Source organism: Drosophila simulans, chromosome 3R (assembly GCF_016746395.2).
Source record: "Drosophila simulans strain w501 chromosome 3R, Prin_Dsim_3.1, whole genome shotgun sequence".
Taxonomy (NCBI): Eukaryota; Metazoa; Arthropoda; class Insecta; order Diptera; family Drosophilidae; genus Drosophila; species Drosophila simulans.
The window spans coordinates 11685316-11712200 of NC_052523.2; the positions used below are offsets into that span (position 1 = coordinate 11685316).

Consider the following 26885-nt stretch of genomic DNA (forward strand, 5'->3'; position numbering starts at 1 on the left):
AAAGTGGTTTCGTTCCTGGTCCTGACTCCATGAATCTGCCCGCCGGCGTTCCCTGTTGAATCTTTTAATTAAGGACGAATTCCTTGAAGCATCGCAGACTTTACTTTGTCCTCCACCATGACTTTGTTTCGGGGCAAGCAAAAGTTTTTCAATTATTTTGCTATGACTAGATTTCAGCTTGCCACCCACCATGAAGGAAAAGAGTGCAGCGTTTCTGTGGATGCGACAAGTATTAATGACGATAGAGCGGGTGAAAAGTTGATCTGTTGAAAAGCTTTTGGCGATTTGAATTTCCACACTGAAGCTGACACGTTTTCGAGAAGAATATTGTGGCTAGCCAAGGAATTTTGTGCATTAGACTGGGTCCATTCATCATTCTGTACGAAATTGCATTTTAATTGAATTTTATGGTTTGTTAAAGGACCAACGGGCAAATATATATTGGCAGCCAAGGATTCTTGTGCGATGCTCCAAGGAATTTAAAGTGAACTCTGAGGTGAACCAATATTGTGGGTAATGGCTTAGCAAATATTGAAGAATGCAAAACTATTTAAATAAATAAATAAATGCCCTGCAACGAATGTACTTTAATGGTAGACATCAGTGGTTGCTGCCACTGACACATGCCACGAAATCAATGCAAAGCAAACAGATTCCTCAATTTTCGATTGCAGTTTTCCCCAATAAATAACAGATTTTTGACATCTGCAATACGAATGAGAACACGGCCACTGACAAAATATTCCAATTTGCATGCCCAGGGCAAACATTTCCGATTCGACAGAAGAATTTCTTGCACAATGAATGGCAATCACTGGATTTTGTCGAAGGGATTCTCCATGTCATGTCATTCCATTTGTGGCAGGCAGGTAAACATTTTGACTAATGCCAGGACCACTTGAGTGGCAACTTCAGTGGGATTAGATGTCGACTTCTCGGAAAATAAACTGTAAACCGAAATATTTTCATCTGAAAGTGCAATTAAGCTGAGCAACCTTACGGGGAAAAACGCACTAAATTTCTTGTAAGTTGTATTAAAAGTTTCGGTCTCTGGGATGCAAGATAAAAACTCGATGCACTTCTTGTTGAAAGTTCCTCAAACTATTCGAGAAAACCATGCAATTATTATGCAACAAGTATTGTCTAAGAAAATGTTTCGGGGAGGCCATGCTCATGTGGGAAATGTAAATTTTGAATTACCACTACATGAACATGACTTCAAGAGGGGTGTTGAGCGAGATGTCAGCACCAGGCTTTTCCAACATCACCCCCTTCACCGCCTCATTTCGCCTTGGGCGCATTTTCCACTGTTAAGCCAAAAAGGCAAAATGTCCTCTGGGATGAGGCAGCCGTTGAAAGCTTATAAAGTGCAACAGCAATGCGGCAGGCGGTGTGTGTGTCTGTGTGTGTGTGTGTAGAAAGCCACTACGTGATTGTCCTGCCAATGCCTTAAATGCAAAAGGGGGCTAGAAAGGGGCTGGAGCCGGGCTGAAAAGGGGTGAAGGGCGCACAGTGGCGCCCAAAAGCACCGCTAAGCACCACTGATGAAGTCGCGTCCAAAATGCAACGTTGCAATTTGGCAAATTGAAAACACGAGACTGAAGGTGCTGACATAGCCAGCTCAGCTGCACAGCTACAAACTAGCCACAAAGTTAATTTACCACTCCGTGCAATCCTTGAAAACAGTCCACCCCCACCCCCACCCATTTTGGCCATTTCCATTGCACGCACGTCATGTAATAGGCACTTCCGCTTGCAAAATGGCTACAATGTGGCGGTGGGGTGTTTGCGAGTGATTGTGTGCACTGGTCGCCACTAATTCCGTAATTTCAAACGTGCTGGCCCAGTGAGCCACCACATTGCCGGTACCTAAACACTGAAAGTGTCAAGTGCTCTTACTTATTTTACTTTGTAAACAATATGGAGCCGGATTATCTTTGACTTACTTCGATGGCTCTTATAAAAATATTACGAAAGACAATTATATTTTAAGCATGAGTCTTGTACATATTAATATTAAAGTTATAAAGTTGAGTAAGTTATTGTTGCATTAAGTTAAAATAACTTCTATACTTTTTCCTTAAATCCATTTATTATGATTATTATAATACATTTATTATGAATGATTACTGAAGAAAAGCGCGATGTTAAATATGCATAGCTTGGAGGAAAGCTGATTAAAATTCCTTTTATTATTGCTGGGTAAAATGACTTTAATGTATATTTAAATTAGAAAGAAATGCTAATATTTTCTATGCATTTTCTGCGAGTGCCCCTCCCCTGTTTGCCGTCTATTTATGGTCGCCGCTGGGCGATGCAGGTGCGCTGATTGGAGGCGAAGGTGGGCTTTCTCTCTGGCAGTGCATGTGGGCAGCGGTAGCCGCAGGACCCGTTCAGTCATTTGCATGCCCCGCCTGCGGAAAGTGACGTGGGCTGTACCGCAAAGCGTCCTGCAAACTGCATCCTGCAGGCAGTATCCGGAATCCTGTAAACCGGGAGGGCCACGGATCCTGCGCTGCTGACACGTTTGTGGCGTACTTTAATTAAAAATAACTGCCGCCGCCGGTGGGTAAAAGTACATGACCAGCGAAGCCAACATACACATATTTTTTAATTAGGGCAAATATGAGTGCAGCTCTACATGCAAAGTCTGTGTGCATTTGGCTGATTTGACTGTTGCAATTCGAAGTAAACACTGGCGAATTTAATGGGAACTGCACTCGCAAATATTTTGCATGCCAGCGGGGCATTACGAGAAGGGTTATAATGAAGGGCTTACTCTAATTATTTTGGTGGTTTCATGCAAAAGGTACAACCACAAAGTTCGCTACACTTCATACAAAACGAAGGCCATAAAGCAGCTCGTTAAATATGCATGAGCTCAGTTAACTTCGCTTTGAAGTTGTTTTCTTAACATTTAACACTGTGCAGTTGTGTTCGTTTTACACTCTGTATCTTCATCTAGTATATTAAATATTTTATATGAAAGTTAATACATTGTTCGTGCGAATATAACTGCAACAAAGCTTTTAATAATCTCAAATATATGGCGCCCCCGTGTGGGCTTTACCATTTTGTATACCGCAATGTCGGCGATTTCCGCTGCTCATTTCCGGATGCGAGTGCGTGACCCGCAGGACTTCGCACATTTCCCGCTCTCAGCTCTAATTCGCCGCTACTCATGGCCAGCTCTAATTGCTGCCGTGGAATTAGGAAACAAACTATCTGCTGTAGGCAGCCGGGGAACCACAGCGTCGGTGCCCCATTTGAAATTATGCAAATGTTGACTTGCTTGATGGACAGGCAGCGGGACGGTGGCATTGTCAATTCCGCAAGGATTTCGGTGGGGTGGTTGGGTTGCAATGGGATGGAATGGGCTGGAATGGCTTCAGTGCGCCGCTTTGCGGTTGCTAAACGCTTTGGCAAATGCAGATTTTGCATGTGTTTAATTACTTCTAATTGTTTGCATTTTGCAGTGAAATATTTGCTTATTGCAGGCGGTTGGGTGAATTTTCAAATTGCACGCCATATGAGACTAATGCAAATTTGATGAATTCATAAACGAGTTTCTTGTTAAACCAGATTTGGAAAGGCGCGATTAAAATCACTTAAATATTCTGTGCATTAAATATTTAAAGCCGACGTTCCTGTATTTATATTTATGTACAAAATATCGCTTCTTAATGTTTCGGCCCACTAAGTGACACTTAATTCAGTTGAAGTTTCCGTTTCCGCTGTATTTTATCAGCTTAATTGTGCTTCAGAGCAGCGCAAATAAGCTTATAATTTCAGCGGCTCCCCGAGTTGGTAACTTAATGTTCGATTTATGGCATTCGACCAAGGTCGTCTGGCCATAAAGGGGATGCAAAAAATTTGTTTGCCGAAGTGCGCATTAAACTCTTAATCTTTAGTGTTGACATTAAATTTACAGTAGCAACTAAGCCAAGGGGAGAGGGGGTGTGGCAAAGGGGTCGGGATGGGATCGCCCACAAAAGCCGTCGAGAACAAAGCAATTTTACGGGCCACCCCAGGACATCGGAGCAAACACCAGGACAAAAACTCATCTGCAGAGCGGAGTTCAGGAATTTATTACCCAATTTGAAATTGCAAACGAGTGCGTGATAAAGTCCGGGATCTGTTGTGGCTCTTCGCCTGGTCTTGTGTTTTATTCAAAACACCATTGTTTATGTGGCCGTAGAGGGAGGGCAAACAAGTGCAGGTTGCATAAGGCTGCATGCGAAGTCAGCGCCGGTGGTCAAGGTGCCACATCGAAGGACAAAGGAGCCAGGACCCTGACATGATGTACATAGTACATATATAGTCCCAGATCAAAAATAAACTGGACTAGGGAGCATGTTAAGAGCAAAACTGTTGGCGCACTTTGATGCTGCTTTATGACGAGCAGATGAGATTGGCTGGTTTTATACGCCACATTTTGATGCACCTTGCAAGTTGCAAGCTGCACTTTCAGGTGGCACGTGGCAAACTATGAAAGTGTTTACCATGCAAATGTCGACGGCCATTTCAATGCAAATGTGCACAAATGGCAACGTTGTTCTACCAACTCACCCCATTTTCATCTCAAGCATTTCTCCTTTTTTATTTGCCGTCGGAAATGTGAATGCAAGCCACCTTCTGATCCGTGGTTTTTGCTTTGGACGTAAGCTGAAATTACCTATGCCCCTACTTGCGAGAGGGGCCATAAATTTGTGTCCCATTGAAGCATTTAAATTTATTTCCATTCCGCATTCTGGCCGAGATTTCAAGAGATTTCTCCACTCTGCAGGGGGATCAGCGAATTTATTACCCGCAAATAAATTCCATGTGATACATTCACATTTTCTGAATTGAAAACCCAGGCGAAAAAGGACTCTTGAATGAGAAAATCTTGATTTGAAATTCAAATTGGCAGCGAACTGTAAAATTTATGTTTCCGGCATTTTTATCTTAGATAGAAGTATTTGGCCTACAGGAATTAGTAATATGGTGTTAGTTCTCGATCAGGATTTTATTTAAAATTCCTTAGTTAATATGTAATACGCCATATAAAAATGACTGTTAATCGCGTTAAGATTTAGCACAGTCAGTGAAAGTGCAAGGACGAACTACTCTGGAAAATCTCTAGTAAAATCCCTGTCAACTTCCCGGCAACTCATTAATTTTTGAGCAACTGATAAGGAGCTAGTAGGTGGCGAGGTCCTTCGGCTCTCCTCCGCGTTTCGCACTCAAAGTTAATGGCTTGGTTAGGCCACGCCCTGCTCATCTAGAATTTCGAAAGCGATTCCCGTAATGGCAGCGAGCCATTAGCCTCAAGTGGCAATGTGGCAAAGTTGCGTCTAAACTTTCCATTTGTTCCGTTTAAGCTGGCCCCTAATCCGCCATCAAATAGTAACTTTCTCCGCTCTTCTTTCGCAGGTTTCTTCAATCAAAGGGAAAAATCAACTGTTAACCGGCGAGTGGACGCATTTAAAGCCATCGCAAAAGACAAACAACAAGGCAGACGTGCATGAAGGGAAATCTGGCGGCTAACCGGCCGATGAGTCTGGGCCATCATCAATTACCCCATCGCCTCGCACCTGGCCATTAAAGCCAAGGCGTGTGGAGATTGTGCGGATTGTGGAGAGCAACAGGTTGGCCGGACAAGTCCTTGGGGACTCCAAGACGAAGTCACCAGTCCCCGCATAAGTGGGCGAGTACGTGACTTAATCAGCGGGCGCAGCTGGATTCTGAGCCTGGCTAACGAGGCGACCAGAACGATCACAAATAGGAGCTGGAGAAGAAGGAGGTGTACCCCCGTTTTGCCCGCAATGATTTCATGCACGGCCCAGTGAGCAGGAGCAGCAGCAGCAGCAACATGACAGATGTGTCATCGCCAGCTGGTGGCGCCGCATCTCCGGTTGAAATGACCACCAGCAGCTCCTCAGCCGCCACTACGTCGGCGTCCTCGTCCAAACCGCTGACCAATGGCGCCAACAAGACGACTATATCAACGGTAGCTGGAGGAGTGGCACCGGGTGCTGTTCCTGGACCCGGGTCCGGAGCAATCCCCGCCAGCAGTTCGAGTGGCAATCAGGTCAAGCTGGAGCATCATCACCGCCAGAGCAATAACAATCGACCTGCGGCCACCAATCGCAGTTCGGAAACCAAGCTGAGATCTCCAGCCGGCGAGAGTGATGGCGCCTCAAGGCTGATGACACCTGCCGGCAGTTCCTCATCCCCATCGCAATCTCCATCGCAAACCCAAGCCAGTATACAAACCCAGACGAGTCAGCAGGACAGGCTGGCCAAGGCGAGCACCACGGCATCTCAGCAGGATGTCGATGAGGTGGCCCGCCTGTTCGAGGAGAAGCCGGAAGCATTCGAGAAGTGGCTGACGGAAAGGGCTCCTCCAGAGGCACTCAGCCGACTGCAGGAGTTCATCGAGAATCGCAAGCCGCACAAGCGACCCTCGGTCACCTCTGATCTCTTCCAGCAGTGGATGGCCGCATCGCCCACCGTGCAGCAGGTAAGCACTTAACATAGGAATTTGTCATTATATTAAGTTATGTTATTTTTAATTTAATGTTAGGGATGTAATTTTAATTAGAATAATGACCTAGAAAAGCTTAGAGCTTCCCAATTTCCTAGTGCAATGAAACTCCTGCAATGAATTTTATTCTGAGCCCATTAAAACTATTTTTGGAAAATGTGATTACGCCACTTGAGTCGCAGCCAGTCGAAAACTTGATTGAAAGTTGTTTTAGCACTTTTCGTTTCGCCCAAATTTGTATTCATGGGGCGTCATTATTACACCTCCATTGCATCCTAGCAATCCTTTTCAGCCCACGAATTCCGCAGGACAAAGCTAAGTAGCAGGCGATTGCAAGTGCCGATGCAGTTGGCCAAGTGGCAGTGGCAGTTGCAGTGGCAAGTGCAGTGGGTCCCCAGCACTTAGCCAACATCCATCCTTTTCACATAGTCAGTGCTCTATTTGCCCACCATGGTGGTAGTGGTGCTACCGAGTAGCGACTGTTTGAGCTGGTATTTGTGTTTGCCCTGCTTTGTTTTGCCCTGTTTTGTTGTACTTTTGGCACTGCTGCGCTGGATTTCCGCTTTTATTTAACTTTGTTCGCCTTCTCGCCGAGCGAATTAACTAAATTGATATTTTCACAAATTTCCTTTGGCTGGCTTTCCGCTTGTCTTTGGCCGTCTCTGGCTGCGTGTGAAGTTCCCTAATTGGAAAAACTCACACAGACTGGCATTTTCCCGACCTTTTGCTTATGTTTAATTCAGGCACTAAAAATGAAATTACTCGAGTCGAGCGAAGCGATATGCCCTCCTGCAATCGACAGCCGAAAAACATTCTATATATATATATATATTTATTTATTTATTGCTTATTTATTGACAACCTCCGCCGCCGGCAGGTTTTTAAATCGCTACCGCACGACGGCGTCAAGTATTTTTCAATTAACTTTTATTGGATATTTTCTGTAACAGGGAAAAATAACATAAAATAAAACGTTGTGATATACGATTATATATGACCTGACCTTTGTCGATGGCGAATGCTCGTTTCGTATAATTCGTAAAATAAATTTCATGCGTGCTACGTTATGGGTATAAAATAATAGCGACACTTTTAAATGAATTTTTGTTGGCTTCGACCTTTAAATTAAAATGTGTCATCTGATTTCTGAAATTTGAATAGTTCAATTTTAACATGTATGTATATTTGCTTATCAAATTTGTTTTAATATTTTAATTGACACTTGTATTTGCATTTCCAAAAATAAAATAAATGTATAAGTGTTAAGCAATCAGTATAACTTGTACATGCAATTGAGTTTAATGGGCTCTTTTACCCGTAATTTAACTATTTACTTTTTTCTTTGGAATGCGCATCATGGCCATCTGATAAGTGCATAAACTCAAAAAGTCGAGCACCCAATTGCACTCTTTTGAGCCACTTGATGCCAATGGCAACTGTCGTCGAGACCCACTTGTGCAATGCGTTTTTGCGATGTTTACCTTTCTGAAATATCCATCTAAATTATGCTAGATCACCACTCGAACTGCAAATTGCACTTGGGCTGCAATTGGTTGAGCAAAAACAGAAAGACTGAAAAATATCAAAACAAGAAGTGCGCTCGAGTCCAGCATGGAAATCGGCACTCACCTGGGCACTTGTGAATCAAAACTAAAAGTCAGTGGAAAATTCTTTCAGCCAGTGCAGCAGTGTGTGTGTGTGTGTGTGTGGCTGCTTGCAAGGGGAGGGAAAGTGGTAAAGAACTAGGCCAGTGTCCTGGGCAAATCAAGAAGCAGTCAACCTTTGAGTCCTTTCAGCGATTGTCTGGCTTAGTGAGTGAACTTTCTATATTTTTTGCTTTTGTTCGCCGCAGGTGAACGGCACGTGTGCCTGCCCCTTTTTGTTGTCGATATTGTCAATTTATTTAAGTGCATGTTACGCAATGCAAACTGCAATCCCCGCTCATGAAATTGACAGTTCGCAGACCCAGTTGTTTAAACGTATTTGTATCGTTGGTTGTACGCTGAGCAGTACTGAAATTTTCATGCCATGCAGGACGTTTTTCCCATTAAGAGTCATTTCGTTTTCATTTTTCACTTCCTTTTGCAAGGAAAATGTATATATATAAAAAACAAATCGAAACAGAAAAGAACAATAATAAAAGCAGAACGAGTGCCCAACATCGTATTGTTGATTTTATTGTTGTTTTAAGGGGAACACTCAATGCCACTGGCTGAAGTTCAAATTTACTTAACGCTCTGACTGGCTTCGCTTTGTTTTCATTTCCCTTTATTTGTCTGCATTTTATTTAATAAATTTGCATTGTTCCCGCCCGAAACACAAATACAACTGTTTTTCTAACTTTCAGTTCAATCCAAACAAGGCGGAGATTATTTTATGCTCTGTTCTCGGTTCCCGAGTCTTTTGTGAGCTTTTCTTTTCTTAAGCTGGTGCTAAGACGAGTTTTAATGGCGTTTAAGTGCTTTTATATAATTCATTAAGTGAAAACGAAAAACAAAGGATTATGCTAAAAAAAGATACCCGAAAAAAGGTGACGGATATTGATTACAGCTTATGCAAATAAAATGTTCAGCTAGTAAAGCAGTCTTGCATACTATTTATTTCATAGATAATAGCAATTGAATAAATTTATTCATTCACTTCTGCATAAAAAATAGCAAATAATGTGTAGGTTTACCCCATGTGGCCTACTTATTTTTAAACACAGTAATTATTGATATTTCTGGCCGTGTGCCACTTGGAAATGTTAGTACAAGAAAAGGCAGTACCGACAGTAAATTGCTTTAATTTGTCAGTAAAAATAATGGGTGTTGTGGGTGGCAGGACTTGTGGACTGGGATGGCCTGTTTGCAGGACCAGGATGGGGACAATACACGCAATATAATCAGCTCCCAGTTCGCGGCGCGCAGCTCCCAGCTCGGTTAATTGGCCACTCGCACGCACAGGTCACAGGTCACAGGATCGGGCGATTCGGGGCCAAAAGAAGGGAGGCCTTTTTCGGTATTCAATTACCACATTGCCTCAGGACGGCGGCGGGAGCGGCGAGGTTGGGCAGCCGCTTGGGGGCACAACTGCCAACTGCTGCTAATAGTCGCCCTTTGAACCGGGCCAAGTTAATTTCCAATGAAATTCGGGGCTCGGGTTAAATGGCCAGAAATCGAAAACAGAACTAATGCCACGTGCGGAGAGACAATAGCCCCAAATATCGCCTTAAATACAATGCTGAATGTTTAAAATGCCCCCGCTCGTTGCGTCGAGTAATAATGGCAGTTAATATAGCTATTTATATGGCGAACTAATTAAATAGCGGAATTATTCCGCTTTCTCATGCCAAACAGCAGAATTCAATTACAGTCCGAGCACGTACTTGCACTGTTCAAAAAAAGGTCAAATAATCAGTCAAGGAGTTTTACATATTCCAATAAATACAATAATGTAAAATGTATGATTTGTATAAGATAAAAAATTAACACTAAATTAAAAATAATTTAGAAATATATCATAGTATAGTGGAGTTGTTAAGAAGCATTTTATTTATTTTAATTTATATTATATTCCCAATAATATTCTAAGTTCAATACGAACACGAATTATCGCTCAGTGTGGCTTTTTTTTTTGTTTTCCCAAACTCAATCTAATCCCGCTATTAACCTTTATGTGTGTGTGTTTCCTCCTTCCACTTTCGCCCACAGAAATCGCCGAGGAGCCTCTCGAACTCTTCAGCATCGTCACTTCCGGAGTGCCGGAGGCATCTGATGGACCTGGACGAGGGCGAGCTGTTCATGGAACTGATTCGCGACGTGGCCAACGAACTGGACATCGATGTTCTGTGCCACAAGATTCTGGTCAACGTCGGACTGCTCACCCACGCGGATCGTGGCTCCTTGTTTCTGGCCAAGGGCACGCCCACCAACAAGTATCTGGTTGCCAAGCTATTCGATGTCACTCAAAAGACAGGTGAGTCTGCAAAACAAATGCAAAATGACCTTTGACAATTCCCTAGCTCTTCTTGCTTGGTATGTGCAGTAGGTGTTGTTGTTTGTGGCGGGTAATCCCGCTTTAATTAAGCTGAACAATGCAGAAAAATGAACTGCATCTGCACAATGGCTGAAGAAGGCTAAAATGAAAATGAAAAATGGGCTGCATAAGCCGAGTCAAATGTGGTTTTCATAAATGCACAGGGCATAAATTGAAGGACTCTCTCTGTGAAAAGCCAGATAGAATCGGGGGAATAGGGTCAAATAACATGAATAAGCTCGGAATAGGAAAAGGCTATCAGGATAGTAATTTTTGCATTTTAATTGTTTGCTTTTGTGAAATCGAATTTCCTTAATTGTTTCTGAGGTTCTCCTGCCTCAAGACTTCATTTCAATGGCATTTATGTGATAAAATGTCAAACTCAAAGCCGTTTATAAAGAGTTTATGGCCCACAGAATGGGGACAGGCCAACCCATTGGACTTAAACAAATTGAGACTCATTATCGGCCGGGCAAATAATTCGGTGGGTGGCCAAAGGAGCTGGCTAACACATTAGCGAAATTAAGCTCGAATGGAAGTGGGCATTAAAACTTTAAAAAACTTAAAACTGAAAAGGTCGCCTTCAAATGTGATATATCGTGTATTTCTGAGAACGTGATGCCACAGGTTCCGCCCACAAAAACAAAATCAACAAACAACTCCTCATATTCATACCGAAGTGCGTTACATTCGTAATGAATCCTTGGTGCAGATCCGTGAGTAAAAGCCACCGCTTCCGCTACATAATTCAGTGGGGAAAATGCGAGGAAGATTAGAGCTGGGAAATGCCGGGTGGAAATGGGCGCTGCTGGTGCTGGCCTCAGATACAGATATATCTAATGTTTCGGATGCGATACGGATACATGTGAGCCGCTGTGTGGGCCTCTGAGATTATGATTGAGGCGGGACCGGCGAGCTCATGCAAATTCACATTTGACTTCTTGCCCTCGGATTTCGTGGGGCCTTGTCATTATTTATTTATATATTATTCTCTCTTTTTTCGGTGCTTCTGCACAGGCCGTGTCCTTATATCTTTTGCATGGCAGAGTGAATATTTTGCCTATAAATTTAATACGTATTCAGATGCACGACGGCCCTTATCTGGATCCTAATACGCTTTGCAACGGTTGAACTAATTTTCAGGCCTTATTCAGCGTGCTTAAATTTGCCTAAGTTGTAGCCGAATTAAAAATTTATAAAATGTTTTTGGATAAAGAGCCGGGTTGCCTAAAAGCATTTATAGCTAGTCGATAAGCAAACGTAAAAGGGTAAATTTTTAAACAGCTTATTAAAGAGTACATTTGAAGTACGTACCACAACTAATACCTTTTTAAACGTAACTGATGTAAAGATGTAAAATTCGGAACAAAGCCATCTTAATGCGAGATTTTTTTCTTTGCACAGCGTTTTTGCCTTGATTGACTCAACTTTGAATCTCGTTTGATTGCAGCACTCAAGGACGCGGTGACTCGGGCCAGTGCCGAGGAGATAATCATTCCCTTTGGCATTGGAATCGCGGGAATGGTGGCGCAGACAAAGCAGATGATTAACATCAAGGAGGCCTACAAGGATGCGCGCTTCAACTGTGAAATCGATCTGAAGACCGGCTACAAGACGAACGCCATCCTCTGCATGCCCATTTGCAATTACGAGGGCGACATCATAGGCGTGGCGCAAATTATTAACAAAACGAATGGTGAATATTTAAAGGATACGTCCTTCTTCCAAATTTATTAACTTGCATCCCTCGTAGGCTGCATGGAGTTCGACGAGCATGACGTGGAAATCTTTCGTCGCTATCTGACCTTTTGTGGAATTGGCATACAGAATGCCCAGCTCTTTGAGATGTCCGTCCAGGAATACCGGCGTAATCAAATTCTCCTCAATTTGGCGCGCAGTATCTTCGAGGAGCAGAATAATCTGGAGTGCTTGGTCACCAAAATTATGACAGAGGCCCGGGAACTTCTCAAATGCGAAAGGTGCTCCGTGTTTCTGGTGGATCTCGACTGTTGCGAGGCGGTAAGTCAGTTTTTAATATCACAATATAAAAATATATTTATTAAGCTTTTAGTGGGCCTAATTATTTGGACGGTGTTTCTATCATACAAAGTGTGCATATCAATATCTGAATATTAGATTTAATTATTATTATTATTAATTATTATTATTTTATTTTCTCAACAAACAAATATATTTATTTTTGATAAAATCTTATTGAATTATTCCCTAATAGTTAAAGAAACCTAACTGCGTCTTTGGAGTTTAAGTCGTGGATACTCCGCCAGTTTCATAGTCATGTTGTCCACATAAACCAGATCCTTGTAGAGAGTGTTTGTGCTAATCTTGTAGTTCCTGAGTATTCTGCATAAAGCAAACTTTGAAGACATCATTGCATATTTTGACCCTGAGAAAAAAATATAAGGAATTGATTTAATATATTTTCCGAGACTAGATGGCGGTGATTAACCAACCTATGCAATTTCTCTTTCCCCTCGCAAATGGAATGTAGGCATATGGGTGCTTTTGCTCCATGTTTTCCGCCAAGAAGTTATCCGGATTAAAGTTGTCTGCATCTGGACCCCAGACTTCGGGATTTCTGTGAGTGTGAAACATATCGATGCCGATGACGACTCCTTTGGGAATGAGAACTCCATTCGAGAGACGAACATCGTTCTTTGTTTCCCTTGCCGTTATTGGAATAGCAGGTATCAGGCGTAGGGTCTCCTTTATCACGCGCTCCAAGTAGTCCAGCTTTTGCATATCTGGGTATGTTATTTCAAAGTGTCCGGCATCTGGGAAAGCAGCATTTAGCTCCTCAAAGACCGCTTCCTGGTGCTCGGGATGATTGGCCAGAAGGAAGAGGGTGTGATACACTGTTAAAGCTGATGTATCATAGCCGGCGGCAATCATTATACAACATTCGCTCTTCACATCCATATAGGTGATATCGCCTTTGCGGTACAGTTCCATTGCCCTATTGATCACAATGTTCAATTCGGGATCTGAATCAGTCTTTGGCGATGGATTGACTTTTTTATTAACCACCTGAGAAAATATGATTAAAGTAAAAATATCTAAGGATCCACCATTACTTACGTTATCCAACATTTTTTGAATTCTAGAAAAGTTGTCAGCTCGTAGCTTATCATAACCGCATATTTTTGAAACCATCTTGTTTTGGACCAAGGGCATCAATATATTGAGAGTCGAATGAGATATAAGCCTGTAAAAATAAAAGGGATTGTCGCATTTTAAGTAAATGAAATTGGTTTTTGGTTTGCTTAAAGTTTCCCTTACGATTCGAAGCATTCCACGAGGCTGCCATTTTTGAAGTGCTCATCATGCTTAACTTCAGAACCCATTGTGGTTTCTTGGAAAAGAGTTCAAAATCAGAACAGCTTATCAAACAATACCTTGATTAGATAGATGGCTTACGGGCGGCTATTTTAAACGACCATCTGAGCATCTCTGGAACCACATCTATTTCGCCCTTGTCGACATAACTATCTAGTAAATTCATCAGGATTTTCGTCTCGGAATCGAAAATGTGAAAGAAGCTAAGCAGAAGATCCTGTTTAAACGATGGGTTAAAGTGTTTGCGGCGATCAAGCCAATCGGGATCTAGTAAATGCTTAGATTATTAATTAAAATTGATTAACTGTTAAGAATGCTGTAATTTAAGCACCTTGTTTTCCAAGCAATCCATTTCCCATGCAAGAAGTTATAGCATTCACAATATGCTGGCTCTTGTTGTGGCAATCAGGAGACGAAAAGACATCCTCCACAATTTTCGGATCTCGGGTCACTATAAATGGCACCGGACCCATCCACGTTAAAATAGTCGAGCCGTACTTATTCAAATACTTTGTTCGAAAGCTTAGTTTACCTATTTTCGAGTAGGTTAAAATAAATCCATACTTGTAATTCATTTATTCGTTCGCTTGGATTCAAGAATAAAATTTACGTTTATAGGTGATGATATTTTCCAGGGAACTACCCAGAATGGGTAGTCCTATGGGTCCAGGAATCCTTAGCATCAGCAAATATAACCTTCGGCGACTCCATAAGAAATATATCCAAAAAAGAGCTCCGACCGCCAGTAACAAATCGATCGTTAACATAATAGCACTGCCACTTCGAAGAAATATATCGCTATAGAATGGTTTTCTTGACTGATTCGTCTCGAGACTTTGGTTGGGGTTTATATAGAAGTGGTGCGGTATTATCAGGTTGATTATACGCAATTATTCAAATAAATTGTTGTTATTATCTAGGTTATTGAAAAGTATTAAGACGTATACTTGCGTATACTTACATAATTACGACAGACTTCTGGAATGGGTTCACTTAGAAAAATTTCTAATAACCAGTTAATAATTGTGCATATATTAAAAAAACGAATCACTGTTGAGGAGGTAAATATGGAATTAATTCATTCCCTTGCCCTCGTCTGTGTTACGTCCCTGTCTGCGTATCTAAGTCATTTGAATCGATATTGATATTTAAATTAATTGACCGACATTTCTCAGACAACACCAGTGTGTCCAAGCAAACTGGTTAGCGATTGGCGAGTTTTTCCAAAATATGATGCATAAATAATAAAGTTAAATCCTGTGGACACCACCCAGTGTCCTTCGCAGTTTAATTTACATTTTTAAAACGGCTCCGCGTGACCATTTTGTTTGTGTGTTCGTCGTCGTCAACCCAAAAGGAACTTAAAATGTTCAATTTACAAGGTTTTCTTTTTGGGACATAATTGTGGGCGTATCCACGTGGCTGGAATTCAGCAATATTCAAGTGTCAGGCATCGCGTGAAATTCTGACAGCTCGGTGGTAAAATGTCCTTGGGGGCTTGTAAAATAATGTCCAAGTCTGGGCAATTTACATTTGTGCCGAAGCTTCGCTGATTGCCTGCCTTTAATTAAATTGGCTCGTGCTCGAATTATTCAAATTATAATAATCGACAACGTAACTAGTCTGGGGCTTATAGTTGCGGAAGTATAGAAAATACTATAAGTAAAAAGAAAGTTTAACGACGTCTCTGATCATTCAGCAATTAGCTAGGCATTGTCTAGGTAGCAATTATCACACAATAAGGCAGGTATTTTAAAAGCAGTAACGAGTAAGTAAAACCGCCCTAATTGCTCCGCATTCATTGCATTTTATAATTATAAGGAACACATTCGTTGGATATAAATCAAGCTCCTCAATGGGAATTCATTTGGACGCCATGATTGACATCATGAAATGTATTCATTCTTTTATTGTTTTCGAGCAAGTAATTATTTATTCGAATCTTGCTTTTGGGTAAATGTATCGAGATACACATTACTTAAGAAGGAAGAACACGTGCACAATTGTTTTACATATTCCGCCTTGGCCACCAGGGCGTATGAATAATGCCGCAGGATATGCCTTCAGGAATAATGCATTAAACAGACAGCGGGACAGAGCAGTAAAACAGATGTCCATTCATACACGAGAGACATTTTGCTTGGCCAATTCGATGAATGCATATCATTAAATTACTGCATGCTGCATTAATTTATAGCCAGTGGTGGAAAATAAAGGCCTTTCATATGAAATTAAACGAACTTTGCTCGAACTAAACAAACGCTATTAATTTCACACGGCAACTTTTATTAATTTGATCTGCCAAATTAAATGTTGTCGACTACGATGATTGTTCAATTCGGGAAATTGCCATGGCCAAATTAGCCATTATCTGCTGCCAGCTGATAATGCAAATGCATGTGTAATGGACAATTTATTAGTCCATAAGGCTCAACTGGCCCACAGGGGCAAGAACGGTCGGGTTGCGCCGGACGGACTCTGAAAACTTGGCTGACATGCCCGTCATGTGCAACATGTCAGCTTAATTATGCTCGGGTGGGTGGCGGCGGGTGGTGGAGTACGAGCATGGGAGGTTCTGGTGGACTGTGTGCGGCCACAAATGCACTGAAAGAAATGTGAAAAACCAGTATTTAAAATTACAAAGTGGCAAATATAGCTGGTATTACAAATAGCTTTATTATAGTAATACAAAGTATCAAACATGTTCATGAAAATCAACTTTATTGCAGAATTTTAAAGACTATTCACTTATTTCACAATTCAATTCACTGTGACACCAACCCTATGTATACATCTTTTTTTAATTTTCCACTTCAATACCTTAGAAACTATATTTTTTTTACATTTTGGCTGGGAGCGCGCGCAATGGTGCAATGCAATTTATCAACAAGCTGGCGGCTTGGGGGAAAGCCGTTACGAGCTCCATTAGTGGCAGCCACTTAATGTACCCTCTGCCCTTCTTCTCGCCCCTCTCGCCACAGAGCCATTTGGAGAAGATAATTGAGAAGCCCAATCAGCAAGCCACCCGCGCCATCAAGTCCGCCGATAGCTTTGAGGAGAAGGTAAGTCCACCTGACGCTTGACTCGCTTCCAAATCATTGATTCCGGTTTTCGAAAACCCTTCAACCGATCGGACAGAAAATGCGCAATCGTTTCACGGTGCTCTTCGAACTCGGTGGAGAATATCAGGCTGCCAATGTTTCGAGGCCATCTGTCAGCGAGTTGAGCTCCTCGACGCTGGCCCAGATTGCTCAGTTTGTGGCCACCACCGGGCAAACGGTGAACATCTGCGATGTCATCGAGTGGGTCAGGGATCACAATCAGATACGGGCGGAGGACGAAATAGATAGCACTCAGGCTATCCTCTGCATGCCCATAATGAATGCGCAGAAGAAGGTCATTGGCGTTGCCCAGCTTATCAATAAGGTAATAATTCTCACTACCTCTATTTGCGTGCTAACTATTTATTAACAACGTGCGCCACTAAAAATTAAGGCCAACGGAGTTCCCTTCACCGATTCGGATGCCTCTATTTTCGAGGCATTTGCCATTTTCTGCGGCTTGGGCATTCACAACACCCAGATGTACGAGAATGCCTGCAAGTTGATGGCCAAGCAGAAGGTGGCCCTCGAGTGCCTCAGTTACCATGCCACCGCTAGCCAGGATCAGACGGAGAAGCTCACCCAGGACGTGATTGCCGAGGCGGAGTCCTACAACCTGTACAGCTTCACCTTTACGGGTAGGTGAATTTAAAAGTTATCTATATTACATTCTAAATATTTCATTGTATTCCAGACTTTGAGCTGGTCGACGATGACACCTGTCGCGCAGTGCTTCGCATGTTCATGCAGTGCAATTTGGTCTCGCAGTTTCAGATACCATATGATGTAAGTTAATTGCTTTAAATTTGTAATTTGTAATCAACCCTTTTTATAATTTTATATTTGTAGGTTCTTTGCCGCTGGGTTTTAAGCGTTCGCAAGAATTATCGTCCTGTGAAATACCACAATTGGAGGCATGCTCTCAACGTGGCCCAAACGATGTTCGCCATGCTTAAAACTGGAAAGATGGAGCGCTTTATGACAGATCTGGAGATTCTGGGTCTGTTGGTGGCCTGTTTGTGCCATGACTTGGACCATCGTGGCACCAACAATGCTTTCCAGACCAAAACGGAGTCGCCACTGGCCATTTTGTACACCACTAGCACGATGGAGCACCATCACTTCGATCAGTGCGTGATGATTCTCAATTCGGAGGGAAACAATATCTTTCAGGTAAGCAAAAATATTTTGTGTTGTTTAGGAAGTCAAGTAGTATATAAGCCAATTATTATTTATGTAAAAGTTTCAACCATTTATTATTAAAAATATAATTGGGGCTACCTTAACCGCGGACCACGCGTACATTGCGGTTCCTGGACTTCTTGTTGAGTTTTCGGTTGGCGGCCTTCTTGGATCGCTTAGCCGCATTTAGGCGGGCCTTGCGGGACTTGGCGCGGGAGCTTTTGGATCTGGTCGAGGAACTGGTGGTGGCTCCAACTCTGATTTTCCTGGTGATCGAGTACTTCAGATTGCTAAGACGCACGATTTTCTTGTGTGTGCCGGAACTAGATGAAGGGGACGACGTGGTGGACTCTGTGGTCGATTCCGTGGTGGAGCTGTCCGTGGTGGTGCTGGTGCTCGATTCTGTGCTTGTGGTGGTATCAGCAGCTCTGACTTGAGCCACATACAAAACCATCGAGAGGACGAAGAGAACAAGGGACAACTTCATGTTGGATGCTTCAATTGAGAACTGATATGCCTTCTGCTTCGAAAATACAACTTTTATAGCAAAATTAAGATTGTCTAGCGACCGCCAAATCAGCAAAAGTGTTTGTTTAACAAAATATCTGCGAGTTGACTCCACCTTGACTTCAATAGGGGGTGAACTTTATTTTAAGCACATGTCTAGTAGTACGGTGACGTCATAGGTACAGATGTTTTTGGATAGAATTTGTTAAGTTTGAAAAAACTACTAGGAGCTGAATTACCTAATGCAAATGTTAATATTCGCTTTTTTTAGGCCTTGTCACCTGAGGACTATCGTTCAGTCATGAAGACCGTGGAAAGCGCCATTCTGTCCACCGATCTGGCCATGTATTTCAAGAAAAGGAACGCTTTCCTGGAGTTGGTGGAAAATGGAGAGTTCGATTGGCAGGGCGAGGAGAAGAAAGATTGTGAGTCCAAATAAATGCTGATCCCAGTTTTAACCATTTATTCTCGATCTTTGAAGTTTGACTTAGCTTCAATACTTATTCTTGTATTTCTTACAATTAAACCCTTAACAAAATACCTTATTTCAATTGATCTTAGTGCTTTGTGGCATGATGATGACTGCCTGCGATGTGAGTGCCATTGCCAAGCCCTGGGAGGTTCAGCACAAGGTTGCCAAGTTGGTGGCCGATGAGTTCTTTGACCAAGGAGACCTCGAGAAGCTGCAGCTCAACACCCAACCAGTGGCCATGATGGACAGGTAAGTTACAAGGAAACCCCCCAAAAAAAAAAATGTACTTAAAATGTTTAATTATTATTAGGGAGCGCAAGGACGAGCTACCCAAGATGCAGGTGGGCTTCATCGACGTGATCTGTCTACCCCTCTACAGAGTGCTTTGCGACACCTTCCCCTGGATCACTCCGCTCTATGAAGGAACCTTGGAGAACCGACGCAACTGGCAGGATCTGGCCGAGAAAGTGGAAATGGGCCTCACCTGGATCGATCACGATACGATTGACAAGCCCGTGGAGGAGTTTGCCGCGTGTGCGGATGAGGAGATCAAGGATATCGAGTTCACTGTGACCACGCTCAATTGCAATCAGCAATCCCAGCATGGCAGCGAGGATAGCCACACGCCGGAGCACCAGCGAAGTGGCTCCAGATTAAGCATGAAGAAGACCGGAGCCCTGGGCAAGGCAGTTCGATCGAAGCTATCAAAGACCCTATACAACAGCATGGATGGCTCAAAGCCGAAGACCTCCTTGAAGCTCCTCGAGTCTCATGTCAGCGAGGATATGGACGACAAGAGTCCCACGAGTCCTTCGCAGCCGCAGGCCTCCGGGAGCATGGGCCGCATGTCCGCCTCGTCCTCCACTTCATCCACCGGCGGCCAGATGGTGGACAAGTCCAAAAAGCGATCCAAACTGTGCGCGTTGTTATGACGAAAGCCGTCCAATTAGAATATGGCGACTCCCTCCAGCACCACGGGCAGTGAGACTGACCACAAGTGCGGAGGGGGGATGACCGAGTTCTAATTGGATTTTGGAGTTTGGAAAACTCACATAAAAAATCTTGTTGTGCTCAACCTGTATCTATTACAGGATTTGGTACTCGATTTCGTTTGGTTTGAATGTTTTTGTTTGTCAAACTATATATTTCAATAAAATAACTTTTGCTTTAGATGTCAGGACATTAAACTAAAGTCCCTGCTACACTAGGGAATAAATAGTTTATTCTCTTTTATCCTATTTTACAACATTGAATATAAATGTAACTTTTTATTGTAAACAAAAGTTATTTATCAAACTTCAAAAAGTGTTTTTAATTGAAACATATTGTAGAACCGTAAAACTTAGAAACTTATGTATAATTTTATTAACAAGAAACGAATCAAATCGAATCGAAATCGAGAACGAAGGCAGGAGTATATGTACATGTTTGATATATGTTTTAAGTACTATAACTACCCATATACAAGCGGATGAGCATTAGGCAGAAGCAAATGCAGTTGCAATATTAAGCATAAGTGAATGTCAAAATATGTGATCTATTTACGGTCCCGCAGGTGCGAAGCCCCCGGGTTGAACCTTTGTCGGATACTATCCTCTCTCCCTATCTATCTATCTATCTATCGACCTATCTATCTATCGACCTATCTATCTATCTGTCTGTCGCTTTTAGGTGATTGAAAACCGCGAAACTAAACTAATTAACTAAGTAGATGGAATCCAACCAACTAGCTAAGAGTGTACGTTGCTACCCTAACCAAAATCGTGCTAGTCAAACAAACGTATGAGATACTATTATGTGTACGAAACCCCTAGTTAAGAATTTTGAGGCTACATACCAGGCATCGGGCATTGGGCATCAGGAAGTCGGATAGGGATCACTACTAGTCCTCGCCTGTGATCGGCTTGAAATCTACTTTATAGCTAACTAATATATATTTGTATGCACAGAGGTGTGTATTTACGTAGCAAACTATAGCAATATTATATGATATTTCCCACACATCCCACACGATTGTGAGCACAGCACAAATATTGAGTGATCGAACCGCTCGAAAAAAAAGATACAACAGAAGGCAGCAATTGAAGATGAATGGATGATACTTTTCGTACTGTGTTTGATTGTATAAATATAAATATTAGCTTAAAGATACACAGCAGTCAATTTTTGAACTCGAACTCAAGCAAAATACGAATACGATAGATATTTGGCATATAATCGCACTCGGTTAGTATGAATAATCCGGTCCCACACTCTCCTAGTTGTTGCAATCAAGTTTACTTTAAATGTGTGTACGTGTACAAAGCAAACTACTTATATACTGTAGAGCATAAATATAAACTAAATATACATATACGGAACCTATATAAAATATTTACATTTGACTAATGTATCTATAACTGAATTGCTTAGAATTAACGTGTTTAAGAGCATTTTGATTAATTTTTTATTGGTCTGCGTGTGCTAATCAAAATTGACTATTAAATGTCAACAAAAATAAAGTTTTACATCTATTTTTCTAGTTGCTCTGCCGCTCGCCTGAAAATCAAAATCCAGACCACTTTACGAGCCGATTTAAATCTATTTCTGGATTTAGTTGTGACAATTGTATTAATTGTGTAAATTTCTTGACCATTTCGTTGCTTGTTTTTGTTCCCTAAAGATTGAAACAATTATTCACGTTTGTTTACCTTACTATGTAAGACTTGCAATTAAATCAAAAATAAATCACACCATTAAGAATTACTCTAAAAAATGTTTCTTTATTTAAATGGGTAAATTTATATTATCAAAAAATGCCAATATCTGAAGCTTCTTAAATTCAAATAAAGCGGTTAACTAAGTTCAGTGCTGGCTAACGTGTATCGCAGCGCTTATCGTAACCTATCGTTATCGGCCCCAGCAGTCAGCTGTTTGTAACCCAAACAATCACACGTGAATTTCATAAAAAGTAAATAAATACAATTTTTAACGAAAACTAAAACAAATATGTCCTCTCCCAGTGAATCCTCTTCAGCTTCTGAGCACGAGGCTAGCGATGACAACGAAACTCAGGTACAAGTAATACAACTATACAGAAATATGGTTTACATATGCAAGAACTTCCTTTTAGAATGCCATTCGCGAAGATCTCAAAGGAATGACGTTCGAGGAGATAATGAAACTAAAAGAGGAGCTGGGCGCCAAGGTATACAAAGAGGCTGTGCTCGGTGGCAAGAGTTCTAGACCGCAAAAACCAAAGGCCAAAACCGACCTCAAGCGCCTAAACAAAAACCGACCTCGTGAAATGACCACCAGACGACAGGTTCCATTTTTGGGCGCCGAGCACCGAGTGGAGCGGAAAAAAAATGTTGAACTCAGAGATCCAAGATTTGACGAGAAATCAGGAACATATAGTGCAGAAACCTTCAAGAAAAACTACCAGTTTGTCTCCCAGATTCGAGCAAAGGAAGTTGGTCAGCTGAAGAAGAAACTGGACGAGGTGGAGGATGAGGCGGAGAAGCACAATATAAAGGACACCATGCAGCGACTTATCAATAAAAATGTGGAGGACAAGAAGTGGCACACCAAACAGAAGCAATTGAAAAAGGAGCGCTCTGTCATTCAGAAGAAACACGATCTGGGGCAACAACCTCATTATCTGACAAAGAGTACGTTTCTGATCTACAGCAAATTCAAGTTTTAATTGTTTTTTTTTTCCCGACAGAGGAGCGTCGAGCTAAGGAACTTGTGGCCCAATTCGAGAAGCTGAAAAACACTGGAAAGCTCAACAAGCACATGGAAAAGCGACGCAAGAAGAACGCCGCCAAGGACCGCAAACGCATTGGCATAGAATAAGACTTTCGCTTTAAGTATAAATGTATTTTAAACAATTAAAAGCACAGTGCAAATAAGCAATCCTAGCCCGTGCGCAACATCTTTGCTTCCCGCTTCTCCTGCAACTCGCGCCGTTGCTGCTCCACAATTAGCTTGCGCTCCTCCAGGAACTCGCCATAGGCCGCCGGATCTATTTCCCTGACCACTTTGATGCCACAGGTCCGGGCAATGCTGATGAGCATCTCACACATTTGCTAAGAAACGAGGCATAAACTTAAGTCGGAGTTATACCTCAAACTTTTCGGAATACCGACCTGCATGGTAAGAAGTACATTGGGCGGGTCCTGAATCTTAATGGCTGCAATCTCGTACAAATGCTTGAGGGTGATCATGCCGGCAACCTCCTTACCAGGCGTCATTGTACCCCTTTGTATGCCCGCCGCTTGCTTCAGGAAAAATGTGGCCGGCGGATGGTGGATGACCAAGTCGTAGCTGCGATCGCTGTTTACGGAAATCCTGCACGGCAGCGGCACGCCCTCTTTCATTTCCGCGGTCTTAGCATTGAAGTCCTTGCAGAAGGCGGCAATATTAATCGCTCTCTGCGTGTGGTTAAGAAAAAAATTATATACATATTTCAGATTTAGAGCCGGCTAACTCTCACCTGTCCCAACATTGGTCCCAATGGAGGACCTGCAGCAGCCATTCCCGCAGGTATATTCGTCTTCAGTTTGCTCGTGTGCGTCACACGTTCTACCGTCTTCTTCAGCGATTTAAGCTTACCCGCTGCCTTCGACATTTTAATTGATTTATTTTAACTAAACAATTGATTCAAACTGTTATGCAAAGCGAAATACGTTGGTGGAAGGAAGAAGAAGCAGCAGCAACAGCTGATGGCAGTGCTGTCGTTTCTAGTTGGAGTCTATAGCTGAATAGCTAAAATAAGTATTTCCGAACGCGAGCTTAACAGCAACATTAAACATGAGATGATGGTTTAAAAGATTAAAATGTCATTTGCATAATAGCAGGCTTTTAAAAAGCAATACTATGAAAGCAGCTGAAATTTTAAAAGCCCTTTGAATTATAGCTAAATGTACAATAGCCAAATTCCCGTGATAAGCACACGATTAGCCACCCCTGATGCGAAGAAGAAGCATCGCGGCCAACAGCTGTTTGCATTGCCTATCGCCTATCGTTAGTCGAGGGTGTCGCAGCAGGCAGCTTTTGTGGCAGAGTGCCAAATTGAAATCAGCTGCCAGCTGAGAAGTGATAAATTAAATAACAATAACAAACGCCGTGCAATCACATAAACCCATGGCTTTGCGCGGTTGCCACCGCTTGGAAGTGATCTTCAAACGCTGCATTGCCTCCCCGGTGTTACACAGTCAAGCAGGCAATCGGAGGAGCAGTCAACTAGCGATCAAAGGAGTCGATCCAAACAGCAATGGTAACAGTGGGCAATATCAGCAAAATGGTGAACATAAAGAAAAAGGCTGGAGACGATTGGTTCGATTCTTTGTGCCCTTCTCCCTGGGCGCTGCGGTCAGTGCGGCGATCATCCAGCGGGAGGACTTTACGCCAACGATCGCCGCTTCCAAGATGACCGGTCGTCGTCGGGACTTCAACTTTATAGCTGATGTGGTGGCAGGTTGTGCGGATTCCGTGGTCTACATTGAGATCAAGGACACCCGCCACTTTGACTACTTCAGCGGCCAACCGATTACGGCATCGAATGGTTCCGGCTTCATCATTGAGCAGAACGGTCTTATCCTTACCAACGCCCATGTGGTGATCAACAAACCACACACAATGGTACAGGTGAGGCTATCCGACGGCAGGACTTTTCCCGCCACCATCGAGGACGTGGATCAGACATCCGATCTGGCGACTTTGCGCATACAGGTAAGCGTACAGTTGAATTTCTAAGCAGCTCAAGTCCTATATGCATATCTATAAATCCAATCTTGCAGGTGAACAATCTTTCGGTGATGCGGCTAGGCAAGAGCAGTACCCTGCGATCCGGCGAGTGGGTTGTTGCCTTAGGCAGTCCGCTGGCCCTAAGCAATACGGTGACCGCAGGAGTAATCAGTTCCACGCAGCGTGCATCTCAAGAACTTGGCCTTCGAAACAGGGACATCAACTACCTGCAAACGGATGCTGCGATTACGTTTGGCAACTCCGGCGGTCCCTTGGTCAATCTGGATGGCGAGGCTATTGGAGTTAACTCGATGAAGGTGACGGCTGGCATAAGCTTCGCAATACCCATTGACTATGTAAAGGTGTTTCTGGAGCGGGCGGCCGAGAAACGAAAGAAGGGCTCTGCCTACAAGACCGGCTATCCGGTGAAGCGGTACATGGGCATCACCATGCTGACGCTCACACCGGATATTCTGTTCGAGCTCAAGTCACGAAGCCAAAACATGCCCAACAACTTAACGCACGGCGTGCTCGTGTGGAAGGTTATCGTTGGGTCACCGGCGCACAGGTGGGTCAATACCTAAGTGGTTAACCTATCAATCAACCAGAATTTTCCATTACAACGTGCTTTTTTGTTCTACCTCCTTTTTAGTGGTGGACTCCAACCCGGAGACATAGTGACCCACATAAACAAGAAGGAGATCAAGAACTCATCGGATGTCTACGATGCCTTGGCTGATAATAGTAAAACCTTAGATATAGTGATCCTGCGAGGTGTGAAGCAGATGCACGTGACCATTACGCCAGAAGATCCCTAGTTAAACCTGTATGCAGCACCTGTACCCAATTGTATATATTTATATATGTAAACGAAACCTACCGATCCTGGGAAGAAATCGCTGACAAACCCACCCCCACACGCTCCTATTCCTAATCGAGTGCCTGCCTATATTTGTCTCTGGCTAACGAGTAGGGAAATTTGCATAGATCGCGGGCTCGTTATCAGTGGCCATTATTAACAGCGGCACGACCATAAGTTAATCTACGCATCGGACGGCACGAAAATGTATCTCCGACTGGGTCGATTGGGTCGCCTGTCCGTTTCCGAACATCATCGATTTCTCTTTCATGGAGCGCTGTGCGTGTCCCCTACCATCCATCTGTCTGTCCGTCCGTCCGATTGTCCTCTTCCAACAACGACAAAAATGTATTTACGCTAATTGAAATATCTTGCGTTGCGATCAATCGATGCCATATTTTTTATAGGCCAAACCTCGGCAGTGCAGAAAATGCAGCAGCAACATCAGCCGCAAAAAACGTCGAAAAGCGAAATGCAAATTTCAATAAATTTATGTAACTGTATTCCCAGCGCTTCACTTGGCCAGCTGTTCAATACCCTCGATAGGGGTACGTTGAGTATATCTTACAACATGAAAAATTCTATTTCTTGGGTGCTGAGAAGTTCAAAGGTCGAATAACGAACTTATTGCAAATTATAATTAATAAGTATTTTATGAAACGGAAACTTTAAAATGTATTGCTGCCTAGTTGAATCACATTGCATATTCAGAAAAAATATTCTGTCCTAGTTTATGAAAACACTATTTTATCAAACTAAAAATCACTTTTTTTGAGAGTAGGAAACAAACATGAATGTGTAATTGAAACGAGTCTCCTAAATCTACATGTTATGTGCATAAACAAAACAAACCCAAAATATGACCTAATAGTTGAAATAATGCATTAAATGGAAATTTTATCCGAAACAATCTTTGTAAATATTTTAAAAGAGTATTCAAACCTCACATAGCTGAGCTAAGATTGGCTTGGCTTCGGTTTATTTGTGGGTGACAAGGCAGACGTTGCCAATGATGATGTTGTTGCCGCTGCTGCTGCTGCTGTTGCTGTCGTTGCGTGAAAAGTGAAATTCTTGTGATTATTAATTTTGTTTTCGCTTTTGGCGATGCTACGCTTTTTTGGCTTTTGCATATAA

At 42.6% G+C, this 26885-nt stretch overlaps 6 protein-coding genes across 8 annotated transcripts in view; 3 read left to right on the forward strand and 3 right to left on the reverse strand.

Moving 5' to 3' along the window:
- LOC6728084 (cGMP-specific 3',5'-cyclic phosphodiesterase) overlaps positions 1-21915 on the forward strand; it is a 44473-nt gene extending 22558 nt beyond the window's left edge. Inside the window, exons 3-14 of the mRNA XM_016176727.3 lie at positions 5416-6505; positions 10222-10486; positions 11997-12242; positions 12300-12565; positions 16882-16962; positions 17039-17326; positions 17396-17639; positions 17696-17787; positions 17851-18174; positions 18962-19115; positions 19252-19411; positions 19473-21915. Of these exons, the coding sequence (XP_016034708.1) occupies positions 5816-6505; positions 10222-10486; positions 11997-12242; positions 12300-12565; positions 16882-16962; positions 17039-17326; positions 17396-17639; positions 17696-17787; positions 17851-18174; positions 18962-19115; positions 19252-19411; positions 19473-20094 (3432 nt within the window). The 5' untranslated portion in view covers positions 5416-5815 and the 3' untranslated portion in view covers positions 20095-21915. The remainder of the gene's footprint in view (positions 1-5415; positions 6506-10221; positions 10487-11996; positions 12243-12299; positions 12566-16881; positions 16963-17038; positions 17327-17395; positions 17640-17695; positions 17788-17850; positions 18175-18961; positions 19116-19251; positions 19412-19472) is intronic.
- Positions 12752-14720, reverse strand: LOC6728085 (probable cytochrome P450 313a1). Of its 2 annotated transcripts, XM_002103401.4 has the most exons (7): positions 14511-14720; positions 14232-14432; positions 13982-14167; positions 13844-13916; positions 13643-13769; positions 13018-13591; positions 12752-12950 (listed from the first exon to the last, which is right to left on the reverse strand). In XM_002103401.4, exons 1-7 carry the CDS (start codon positions 14665-14667, stop codon positions 12790-12792), a joined length of 1479 nt encoding a protein of 492 aa, XP_002103437.1. In that variant the 5' UTR covers positions 14668-14720; the 3' UTR covers positions 12752-12789. The 2 variants fall into 2 exon arrangements, with proteins under 2 accessions (XP_002103437.1, XP_039151881.1); XM_039295947.2 differs by lacking the exon at positions 14511-14720 and having other exon boundaries at positions 13982-14177; positions 14232-14387.
- On the reverse strand, positions 18242-18699 carry LOC6728086 (cell wall integrity and stress response component 2). The gene has a single exon (XM_002103402.4). It carries the CDS (start codon positions 18668-18670, stop codon positions 18284-18286), a length of 387 nt encoding a protein of 128 aa, XP_002103438.1. The 5' UTR covers positions 18671-18699; the 3' UTR covers positions 18242-18283.
- A 116-nt stretch (positions 21916-22031) lies between the features above and the next one.
- Positions 22032-23063, forward strand: LOC6728087 (ribosomal RNA processing protein 36 homolog). Of its 2 annotated transcripts, XM_039295948.2 has the most exons (4): positions 22032-22112; positions 22165-22216; positions 22275-22812; positions 22869-23063. In XM_039295948.2, exons 3-4 carry the CDS (start codon positions 22302-22304, stop codon positions 22997-22999), a joined length of 642 nt encoding a protein of 213 aa, XP_039151882.1. In that variant the 5' UTR covers positions 22032-22112; positions 22165-22216; positions 22275-22301; the 3' UTR covers positions 23000-23063. The 2 variants fall into 2 exon arrangements, with proteins under 2 accessions (XP_039151882.1, XP_002103439.2); XM_002103403.4 differs by having other exon boundaries at positions 22040-22216.
- Positions 23003-23873, reverse strand: LOC6728088 (39S ribosomal protein L11, mitochondrial). Its single transcript, XM_002103404.4, has 3 exons — positions 23640-23873; positions 23293-23577; positions 23003-23232 (listed from the first exon to the last, which is right to left on the reverse strand). Exons 1-3 carry the CDS (start codon positions 23772-23774, stop codon positions 23062-23064), a joined length of 591 nt encoding a protein of 196 aa, XP_002103440.2. The 5' UTR covers positions 23775-23873; the 3' UTR covers positions 23003-23061.
- Positions 23874-23992: 119 nt separating this feature from the next.
- On the forward strand, positions 23993-26658 carry LOC6728089 (serine protease HTRA2, mitochondrial). The gene is made up of 3 exons (XM_002103405.4): positions 23993-24877; positions 24946-25460; positions 25545-26658. The coding sequence occupies exons 1-3, from the start codon at positions 24290-24292 to the stop codon at positions 25708-25710; spliced, it is 1269 nt and encodes a 422-aa protein (XP_002103441.1). The 5' UTR covers positions 23993-24289; the 3' UTR covers positions 25711-26658.
- Positions 26659-26885: the final 227 nt, after the last annotated feature.

Excerpts from the sequence above, each read along its gene's own strand:
- LOC6728085 (XM_002103401.4), bottom strand. The coding sequence starts at position 14,667 with ATGTTAACGATCGATTTGTTACTGGCGGTCGGAGCTCTTTTTTGGATA. Across the intron at positions 13,917-13,981 it reads GTCGTTTAAAATAGCCGCCC|AAACCACAATGGGTTCTGAA; the intron begins GTAAGCCATCTA and ends CTCTTTTCCAAG. Across the intron at positions 13,592-13,642 it reads TTCAAAAAATGTTGGATAAC|GTGGTTAATAAAAAAGTCAA; the intron begins GTAAGTAATGGT and ends ATATTTTCTCAG.
- LOC6728086 (XM_002103402.4), bottom strand. The coding sequence starts at position 18,670 with ATGAAGTTGTCCCTTGTTCTCTTCGTCCTCTCGATGGTTTTGTATGTG.
- LOC6728087 (XM_002103403.4), top strand. The coding sequence starts at position 22,151 with ATGTCCTCTCCCAGTGAATCCTCTTCAGCTTCTGAGCACGAGGCTAGC. Across the intron at positions 22,217-22,274 it reads GCGATGACAACGAAACTCAG|AATGCCATTCGCGAAGATCT; the intron begins GTACAAGTAATA and ends ACTTCCTTTTAG. Across the intron at positions 22,813-22,868 it reads ACCTCATTATCTGACAAAGA|AGGAGCGTCGAGCTAAGGAA; the intron begins GTACGTTTCTGA and ends TTTTCCCGACAG.
- LOC6728088 (XM_002103404.4), bottom strand. The coding sequence starts at position 23,774 with ATGTCGAAGGCAGCGGGTAAGCTTAAATCGCTGAAGAAGACGGTAGAA. Across the intron at positions 23,578-23,639 it reads TGGGACCAATGTTGGGACAG|AGAGCGATTAATATTGCCGC; the intron begins GTGAGAGTTAGC and ends AACCACACGCAG. Across the intron at positions 23,233-23,292 it reads ATGTACTTCTTACCATGCAG|CAAATGTGTGAGATGCTCAT; the intron begins GTCGGTATTCCG and ends CTCGTTTCTTAG.
- LOC6728089 (XM_002103405.4), top strand. The coding sequence starts at position 24,290 with ATGGCTTTGCGCGGTTGCCACCGCTTGGAAGTGATCTTCAAACGCTGC. Across the intron at positions 24,878-24,945 it reads TGGCGACTTTGCGCATACAG|GTGAACAATCTTTCGGTGAT; the intron begins GTAAGCGTACAG and ends CCAATCTTGCAG. Across the intron at positions 25,461-25,544 it reads GTTGGGTCACCGGCGCACAG|TGGTGGACTCCAACCCGGAG; the intron begins GTGGGTCAATAC and ends CCTCCTTTTTAG.